Consider the following 9,808-nt stretch of genomic DNA (forward strand, 5'->3'; position numbering starts at 1 on the left):
GCTTAACAAATACCATCATCATTATTATTATTAATACCACTAATGGGGAAAGGGGTGGTTATTAATTCATTCAATCGTATTTCATCATCATCAATCATATTTATTGAGCGCTTACTGTGTGCAGAGCACTGTACTAAGCGCTTGGGAAGTACAAGTTGGCAACATATAGAGACAGTCCCTACCCAATAGTGGGCTCACAGTCTAAAAGTATTTATTGAGCATTTATCACTAGACTGAGCGCCCTTCCCCGCGACAGCCCTGAATCTCTGATCTGGGAATCTACCCACTAGACCTACAAAGAGGCTAAGAGGACAAATTAATTTATCTCCTGAAATGTACCAAAATATTAAAAAAGCTAACATTAATAAACTTCTACATTTTTCCAACTCAAAAGGCATTACCTGGATTGGCCGTGTTTGATAAAAGATTTCCACAGCGACGTATTTTCAACATGGAAGGAGGCCCCAATTGTATTAGGGCATTTGGGGAAAAAAAGTGCTATTTCTAATCTTCTCTGAGATGAACAGTGAATACATTTGCAAGACGACTTTCCATTTCAAATAGGAGCTTCTGATTTAAGCACTGTAATAGTCCATATGCACCCAGGATGGCTAAAACAAATTTACATAATGAAGAAAAACCTTGTAATCTGCGACACCTACTAGGAGCCCTTTTTAAACTAACAGGATGGGTCAGAAGAATTCTGCCCTCATGGGGACTTTATAATATTTCAAAATTCTAATTTTACCTTTATTCATATGAGGAAAATTAAATACTCTATGCACCTATCCTATATAAGTTTAACTCGAAAATTAAATGAGGGGAAAGAGCTGTTTTTATGAAGAACTTCAAATAACTAAACGTGAGCAGGATCCTGAATACCAGTAAAAACGCCACAAAACACTAGGGATTAAAGGAAACCCCTGAATTTACTCCACGTACAAACACTAGTAAATAACGAATCAGAGAAGCATCACTGATTTCATGGATACTATAGGAATTTCAGAGCTCTGAAAGGATGAAGTACTTCATTTACATCTGAGCTGCTATGACATAATCTCTTTCATAAACCACTCTGCCCTAGCCCACACTCTCCACTTCATGCAAGGCTTGCCCTAAGCGGCTCCTCACACTTGGATCTTGCTCCCCTTTGCTCAATCTGCCCCATGCTCCAATTCTTCCACACGCACCTTCCCCTTTTGCGAATCACAGCTCAGATTCACCGTCTTCAGGAAACTTTCCTTAGGAAAAACCTCACCCATCTTCCTACCAGTCTGTATGACCAGAACCCATGCGTTCCATCTGTGTTCCTGAGCTGGGGAGGCCTTGGACAGAGAGACCTAGGCTAGAACGGCATACAGAGCACAGCAAATTCTCCACTGGATGAAAAGTATTCTCCTGAAGCTACTGTTGTCCTCTGGTAAACATCATCCTCATCCAGACTATAGAAGAAAAGGATGTCCTACAAGAGATTTTTGTGGCAAAAAGAGGTGGGAGATGGTTGGGTGAACAGGTGCTTTCAAAAACCCAGAGCATGGGGCGGGGGGGGGGGCGGTCTGTCAACTGGGGCCTGAAGCTGCGTAATCTGGGGGTCATGGCTCAACTAGGGTTTGGCACACTCATTGACAGGACTAGCTAAGGATGTTTGGCTGCCCTGAAGCAGGGAAAAAATAAGCCACCTCTGGCCATTCCATACGATGTCATTACATCACGTGCACACAGCATTATGACATGACGTCACACAAAAACCCATTCAAACTCCTAAATCTACAGTACTTCTGTGAGGGGGCAGACAAATGGCCACCAAAGCCCCAGGACCATCTTCCCCCACTCACCCCACGTCAATCCCCTGCCCAGGTCTCTATTAGCAGCTTGGGCTCAGTGTTCTTCACCCATACCGTGCCACGCTCCCTCGCTTCGGCTCTCTTACATTCGCATCAGTGCTACTGCTCCCAGCCACCAACCCCATCCTTCCTTCTGGTGTTTTGACCCCACTGTCCCTTCTGACAATATGCCCTGAGGCGGTTGTCTGTCTCAAGTAAGGATAATTATAATTAATAATAATAACTATGGTACTTGTTAAGGGCTTACTATGTGCCAAGCATTGTTCTAAGCACTGGGGAATATACAAGGTTATCAGGTGGCACACAGTCCCTCCCTGTCCCAAATGGGGCTCACAGTCTAGGTAGGAGGGAGTAGGGTTGAATCCCCATTTGATAGATGAGGAAACAGAGGCCCAGCAAAGTGAAGTGATTTGCCCAAGGTCATACAGAACAGACAAGTAGTGGAGTCAGGATTAGAACCCAGGTCCTCTAACTCCCAGGCCTGCGTTCTTTCCACTGGGTCATGCTACTTCTTGACCTACTGCCTAAAGCCAGCCCTGTTCTCTGAGCATGAGCAGACCACAGCTTTCCAATGCCCTGTAGTTGATTTTTTCCCCCAAATATTTCAACACCGCTATTCATCTGTGCACTTAAATCTCCCATGCTGTTCACCTTGTCATGTTTGTCCAATTCCAAAAAAACTGCTCAGATCCTCTGATAATTTTTCTGTGGCAACAGTCAAAAGTGCTGGGGCTTTGGCACTCTCAATGGTGTAGAAAAGTGCTTTGCCTTTTGGGGCAGGGTTCTGTCCTCAATGCAAACTTGGCTGCCTGGGACAACGAACGGCTACAGGACGTCAGCATTATGCATTACTAGTTTTGACCCTATAACCCTGCAGAAAAGGACACCTAAATTTGACAAATCCAGCTAGGGAGAAAGACTGTTGAGAACTGGTGATGTGGGATTGTGTATTGATAACTCAAATAAAGACTGTTGAGAACTGGTGATGTGGGATTGTGTATTGATAACTCAAATAACTCAACATTTTTGCCTAGACATGCCTGGGTATCAAGACCAACATCTGGGTTCCATTATTTAACTGCCGGTGAAGGGGAATTCCCAGAGTTCATTATTTAACATCTGCCTCATTTCCCTCAATCAGTAAACACGAAGAATGATGAAGCACCTCATACCAACAACTTTTACTGACACAATTTGCACCGGGGAATGAAAACTGTAAAAATGTAACAGGTATGCAAATTCATGTAATTATGGGAGAGTGTCAGCCTGAGCCTATAGCGAGCTAGTTAATCTACTTTACAATCCTGGTTCGAGAGACACTGTTTTGAGCTTCTCTTCTGATATTAGTGCTCTCTGCTCACTAAGACCTCAGCTTCAGAATGACATACTTGAATTACCACATCCTTGAGCAGGGGTCAAAGATCTGTCAGACATGAAATCGTTACACTATGACAACAGTCCATATAATCTCTAATTTTATAGTCCAGAAAAAGTGGCAGACAGGTTTTAATACTGCCTCTGATGAATACACAGATCATTCAGTACCTCTGCCACTGTGTTTTCCATTATGAAACGATTCTTTTCGCTTTGAAATTTAAAAGAGAATTCAGCTTAAAAATCCATATGCTCCACACAGCTGCCATGAGACTTTTCTTGTCTTATTAACATAGTCTTTTCCACTTAAGAGCCATGCTTCCAGCAACCACCAAAGTCCACGAGCAGTACAAATGGCCCAACAGTATTTGTTAAATGCTTACTATGTGCCAGGCACTGTACTAAGAGCTGGGGTAGTACAAGTTAATCAGGTTGGCTCAAAGTCTTAAATCCCCATGTTACAGATGAGAAAACTGAGGCACAGAGAGTTAAATGGCTTTCTGTTATATTTGTTAAGCACTTATTGTGTGCCGGGCAGTGTACTAGGCACTGAGGTTTCCCCATCTTGAAGCTGGACCCATTCCTGCCCACCCCCTGCCCCCGGGGCATCTGGGTTTGGATCCCCCACACAGCTCTTTCCTTTGCCCGGGCAGGCGACACCTTAAGCGAGGAGCCCAACAGGGACTTTGAACATAACTCTGGGAAGATGAACAACCAGATTGTATAACGAAGCCTCTGTCCCCTTCCCTCTGCTATCCACCGCAGGCCTGGGTGAGGGAGGAGCAGTAGCCCACACCTGCCCGCATCCCCTTTCTATCAGCAATTCATAGGGCTGGGGGGCAAGGACCAGAGGCAAGAGAGGGGCAGGGCTTGAAATGCAAGGGGTGACAGCAGATAACACAGCTTCCATAAGGAACAGCTAGTCTTTGATCTGTCTTCCAAACTGATTAACTTGTATCTACTCCAGCACTTAGAACAGTGCTCGACAGTAAGCACTTGATGCACAGTAAACACTTAAATATAATAATAATGTGTCCAACTTATCTTGTACCCTAGTGCTTAGTACATAGTAAGCACTTAACAACTGCCCTATTATTATTATCCTCATTATATTTAACACAAACTATTTAAGAAAGGGTCTATTTTTGCTCCCCTCACATAGGTCTGGTTAGGTGGGGAAAGGGATCAAACTCTTCCAAGAGCTTGAAAAACAGGCCAGGCAGCCACCTAACTGAGATGCTGTTAAGGACTATGCCAACTGTGGACATTTCTCATGGGCCAAACACTTTCTCCCAACCACACATGAACATATACTACCAACAGCAACGCATCCTAGGCTTAGGAGCCCTGTAAACCTCAGAGCTCAAGTCAACTGGCTCTAGTCTGGACTTGTTTGTTTCTCAGAGAGAAAGGCTGAATATTTTCTTCTCTCATCACTCAAACAAGTGTCAGCTTTCGTCCCCCAGCCAAATGTACAGTACAGTCAGCCAAAGCATGACTTCTTTCTAGTGTCCAGCCAATGACTTCATGTGTAACCTTCAGCAATCACCCCACTAGGGTGTAAGGAGACATTTAATCTCATCAGCTTCCCATTCCAGTCGCTGGCCTCTCCTAAACCAAAGCAGTAGACCAAATACACATCCATGGTAAGAAACAGATCATAAAGGTTAAAAATCTTCTCCGGATCAAAAATGTAAGGAGTGAAGAGTGATCAAAAATTGGAACCAGAACAGACTAGACTTTCAAAATCTCAATTATTTTCCCAAGAGATATGACTCTTGCGTGAGTAGAAGCATTCCATTAATGAGAAGCTTCCAGCATAACAAACAGCAGTACTGCCTTGTAGGATGCAACTACTGTAATCATCCCACAATGAGTTCAAATAATGACCATAATGCTTCATCACTTACTCATTTTCAGTTAATGGCAGTGGCTTGGAAATTAGAGCTATCTTTAGCCAACAGAAGATGAAAACAAAGAAAAAAGGTCAAAGTTTGTCGATGGATTCAGTAATAAGATGCTAGGCCACTCATTATCTTCTTTCCCCCAAAGCAGGCTATCAGATCTATCCAAGTAGAATGGCAAAACAGTGGTGGACTTATACACTGACTGCATCTAACTGGATCATTTATGATCTGTTGATTGATAATGAATTGAGAAGAATTTCACAATGTACAATCACCTACAGTGTCTCTGGATATAGAAGCATCATTTAATAAGTTCATCATAGGAAGGGACTACACTTCTGCCACGAAAACGTGTGCAGATGCCCAATTTGAATCTTTAGATATCTACTTAGTAAGAATGCAGGAGTCTGACAAAATTCTTTTTAAAGAAATGCTGAGTCAAGAAAACGGGCCCCTCCGTAACTGCGTGGTTCTGCAGTCATCTAATCTCCACAGAGTATAGGCTGACCACCCAAAACCAGCAATGAGGGGGTACTGGTGACTGAGGGGGTGAGTGGGGGGGAGGTTCCACTCTACTCTCCCCTTCCGGGTCTCTTTAAGATGAGTAGAGAGGGTGTCGGACGGAAGAGGAGCCAAGGCAGCCATATTCTGTGGCTTGTACCTTGGCATGTCATCCTTTTACTCCTCTGGGGACCCACCACCACAAGAGGAAAGTATAACAGCCAGAGCTTGCCTCGCGGGGGTAGGGGGGCATAGGACTGGGAAAGAGGAATGGACCGTCTTCCCAGTTCCCCCCGCCGAACTTAAGCCAAGTAGGGATTCTTTGAATGTGAATGTCCCCTTCCTCCCCTGAAGGCCAGAGAACTAGGCTCAACATTTTACTATTACTGTTCATACCTGCGGTGTATGGCCCCAAATTTCCCCAGCTCCATAACTACAGGCAGTGACTGTATCCGTATCACCGGGTCCAGGACCCTGGGGAGTGGGGAGCCTGAGGAGGAGCCCCTGCTAACGCAGTGTAGGTACCATGTCCTGTAAGAAGTGACCACCAGCAAACTGGCCATGACAAGAACAGGGATCTATTGGCTCTGAAATTCCTACCAGGAAATCCTGGTGGAATTACGAGAAGGATGGTTTTGAGAAGGGTAGGGTCCTTAGCTTCTCCCTTCTGAACAGCTCTAACTGGCCCTGAGCCATCCCTTGACATTTCAAGCCAGACGTGGGCCACACCAACACTTACAGGCCCAGACGGGAGTGACCCAGTATCCTAGGGAGCGTGTTCAGCCCTGGACGAGAGGGATTTTGCTGGTTTGTTTTTTTTTAAAGTATTGAAATTTCCTCATCTTAAAATAATTCACTTGCAGTTTTTAGGGAATCCAGGTCCAACGATATTAAATCTCGAGACACCTTCGGCTTGTGGATTTGGGCCGTGGGACCTGATGGTTTATCTATCTGAAAAGGACGGAGAGGAAAGAGAAGTTTATTCTCTCCATTTCCTTAACCAAACCATCCAGGGCCCAGGTTGAATTTCACTTACTCCTTCTAAGGGATTTGTTTAGTTTTCTCATATTTTTCCTCCGGTCTGTCACCCATTTCCCTTTCCCTGGAATCATCATCAATGGGGATTCACAATCTCCTCCCTGGTATTAGGTTTGGCTGACGACATCAGACCGTAGGCTGCGAAACACCGGCAGGATCAGAGTTAGTCACACCATTTGTGTGGGCCTGTCTTTTTTAAAAGCGACCCAGGAACACAGGAAGGAATCCATAAAACACGCAAAGCAAAATGTCAACAGCCTTTCTCTCTCTCACGCTCTCTCTTTTTCCTGTTGCCAAGGAGTGTCAATCCCCTTGAGGAGTGACCATTTACCATTCACACCCAGATATTATGCAGCAGGGCTATGGTTTAGGGTGGGGGTTGGTGTCAGTGGCGGAGGTCAGCCCATCCTAACACAACCGGCCAAAGAAGTTAGTTGGGCAGTGACAAAAGCCATTGAGGGTGTTTGCAAGCTGGGTACCTCCAACCTGCTGACGATTAACTGTTTGGACGTCTGCTTTTAGCCAGCATTGTCTGAACAAGTAAAATGAATGAGGAGGAAGAATATAGCTAACCAAATCTAAAAACAAAGCTCATTAGAGAGAAGCAGCATGGCCTAGTGGAAAAAGCATGAACCTGGGAGCCAAAGGACCGGGTTTCTAATCGGGGCTCTGCCGTTTGTCACTTAAGTCAGTCAGTCAATCATATTTATTGAGCGCTTACTATGTGCAGACCACTGTACTAATCGCTTGGGAGAGTACAATATAATAATAAACTGACACATTTCCTGCCCACAGTGGGCTTACAGTCTAAAGTTACAGCCTGAGTAACTTCTCAATGCCTCAGTTAATCAGGATGGCTACAGTCCCTGTTCCCCTTGGGGCTCACATTCTAAGTAAGAGGGAAATCAGATATTGCACCCCCATTTTACGGATGAGGAAACTGAGGTCCAGAGAAGTGACTCACCCAAGGTCACACCCCAAGTGACTGGTAGAGCCTTAATTAGAAACCAGGTCACCCGACCCCCAGGCCCGTGTTCGTTCCACTAGGTCACACTGCTGCTCCGACAATCCTTGCGTCTGCTCTGCTCTGAAGAAAGTCAGCGTGACCAGGCCCAGAAGGAGGGGAAAAACAAAACTTTCTGCACTCACAGAGAGCAGGTTTTGCTTCAGGAATAAATATTAATGGCTGATGGGGAACAACGGGGCTGCCTCTCCGTGCTACCGCCACCCCCTTCTCCTACAGAAAATCGGTCCTATGTCTGATTCTATTTACGGTTTTTATCAGTATCAGGTACAGAGGTACTCAATGTTTGCTCTGCAACCCCAAGGGGGACATTATGTCAGCCAGGGCAGCAACCAGTTTGGAGGATGGGAATCATTCATTCAATTGTATTTATTGAATATTGAATCAAATTCAAAGGGGACTTGATAAATCAGAGAAAAGGCCCATCAGAAACAAAATGAAGCAGAATGGGAGCTCACCAATACTCACTTCAACCCCCTCGTCTGGACCCTTTCCCTCCTGGCCTGTGGGGCCTTTGTTTGTGCTGTGACACTGCAGGTGTGAACATTCAGCTGGGCCAGTGGCTTTACCAACCCGGTCAATCATCTCATTCAGAGAGAAAAACTGCCCCCATCAATCAATTTTACCTTTTGACCTCTTGAAACTGCTGTCTGTGGAGCACTTTCAATGCTTAGCTGCCACCGCTATGATTCCCGACTGTTCAAAGTTTCCATTACAAACCTTGATTGTGTGTTCCCTTCAATGGATGGATTAAAATCCCATTGGCAACTATAATGACATAATTGGCTCATATAAATCCCACTGTGTTTCCTCCCTTATACAATCACCAATTGTTTGGAATTTTTTCATTCTCTACTGGATAGAATGTGGATTAAACCGTGTTAACGGTATGGAGGAGGGTTGAAAAGCAGAGAACACAGGGTTCAAATGCTTCCAGATGGTCCATTCTAATACGAATAATTTCCTTTTGCTTTGTTTCCAAAGCAAAAAAGGTTGAAAACATGCTGAAGGCCACATACATATATACTTATGATCTGTTTATCCCAAAACCTTGAAAAAACAGTTATAGGGCAGAATAGTCCTCCAATCTGCCTTAGTCATTAAAAATTGGTAGTGTACAATATACTCCAAGACCTACGTAGGCTGCCTGCCTTCCTCATAGATCATAAACTTATTGATCCTAAACTCACTCTGGGCTGGAATCTGAAAGCTCGTTGTGGGCAGGGAATGTGTCTGTTCATAGTTGTATTGTACTCTCCCAAGCGCTTAGTACAGTGCTCTGCACACAGTAAGCGCTCAATAAATACAACTGAGTGAATGAATGACTGTGAGCCCCATGTGGGGAAGGGAATGTGTCCAACTAGATTTGCTTGCATCCACCCCTGGGCTTAGAACAGTGCCTCGCACATATTAAGGCTTAACAAATACCCCAATTATTATTATTTTCCTTCACTCCCTCTCCCTTCTTTGTCATCTACACACTTGGAGCCGCCCCCTTTGGGAATCTGGTATTTACCTCACCTTCAGCCCCACAGTACTTATGTACTGTGCAGGTAAATTATTTATTTATATTGTCGGTCTCCCCTTCTAGGCTATAAGCTCATTATGAGCAGGCAACGTGTCTACCAACTCTGCTGTAGTCTCCCAATTGCTTAATACAGTGTTCTCTATGCACAGTGAACACTCAATAAATACCGTTGATGGACTGACTGATGGCTTGATGAGGCCTTGTGGAGTACAATCCCAAAAATCAGGAGTTGTCTAAATTGATGATCTCAACTTTACAACTTATGACAACCCCAGTGGGGTCCCACAATCCCTAAGGCCCCCACATTACCTTCACAGACTCAAAACCAAAGGAGTCTGTCTCACCAAGACGGCCAAAACCTGACTAGAGAAAGAACAGGAATGGAATATCTTTATTTCCCCTCTTCTCCCACACCCCATCAACAGATATGCCATCTGACAAGTAACTTCTTCCCACCAGTTCACTGTTCTACTTTTAGTTACTGGCTCAGGCAAAAGGGATTAAAGCTCTAACTTTTTCCTTAAATTCAGACCTTATTTCATTTTTTTTTTGCCAAGTTCCTATGGGTATTTTTATTGTGGGTTGTAGCTTT

General features: G+C 44.5%; 1 protein-coding gene across 1 annotated transcript in view; it reads right to left on the reverse strand.

Annotated features, from left to right (window-relative positions):
- Nucleotides 1-1,262, reverse strand: part of FGF2 (fibroblast growth factor 2) — a 66,330-nt gene extending 65,068 nt beyond the window's left edge. Inside the window, exons 1-2 of the mRNA XM_038769190.1 lie at nt 1,191-1,262; nt 402-514 (exon numbers count right to left, since the gene is read on the reverse strand). Coding sequence (XP_038625118.1) covers nt 402-514; nt 1,191-1,262 — 185 coding nt within the window. The remainder of the gene's footprint in view (nt 1-401; nt 515-1,190) is intronic.
- Between the last annotated feature and the right edge of the window lie 8,546 nt (nt 1,263-9,808).

The sequence above is a fragment of the Tachyglossus aculeatus genome, chromosome X5 (assembly GCF_015852505.1).
Source record: "Tachyglossus aculeatus isolate mTacAcu1 chromosome X5, mTacAcu1.pri, whole genome shotgun sequence".
In the NCBI taxonomy this organism is placed as follows: domain Eukaryota; kingdom Metazoa; phylum Chordata; class Mammalia; order Monotremata; family Tachyglossidae; genus Tachyglossus; species Tachyglossus aculeatus.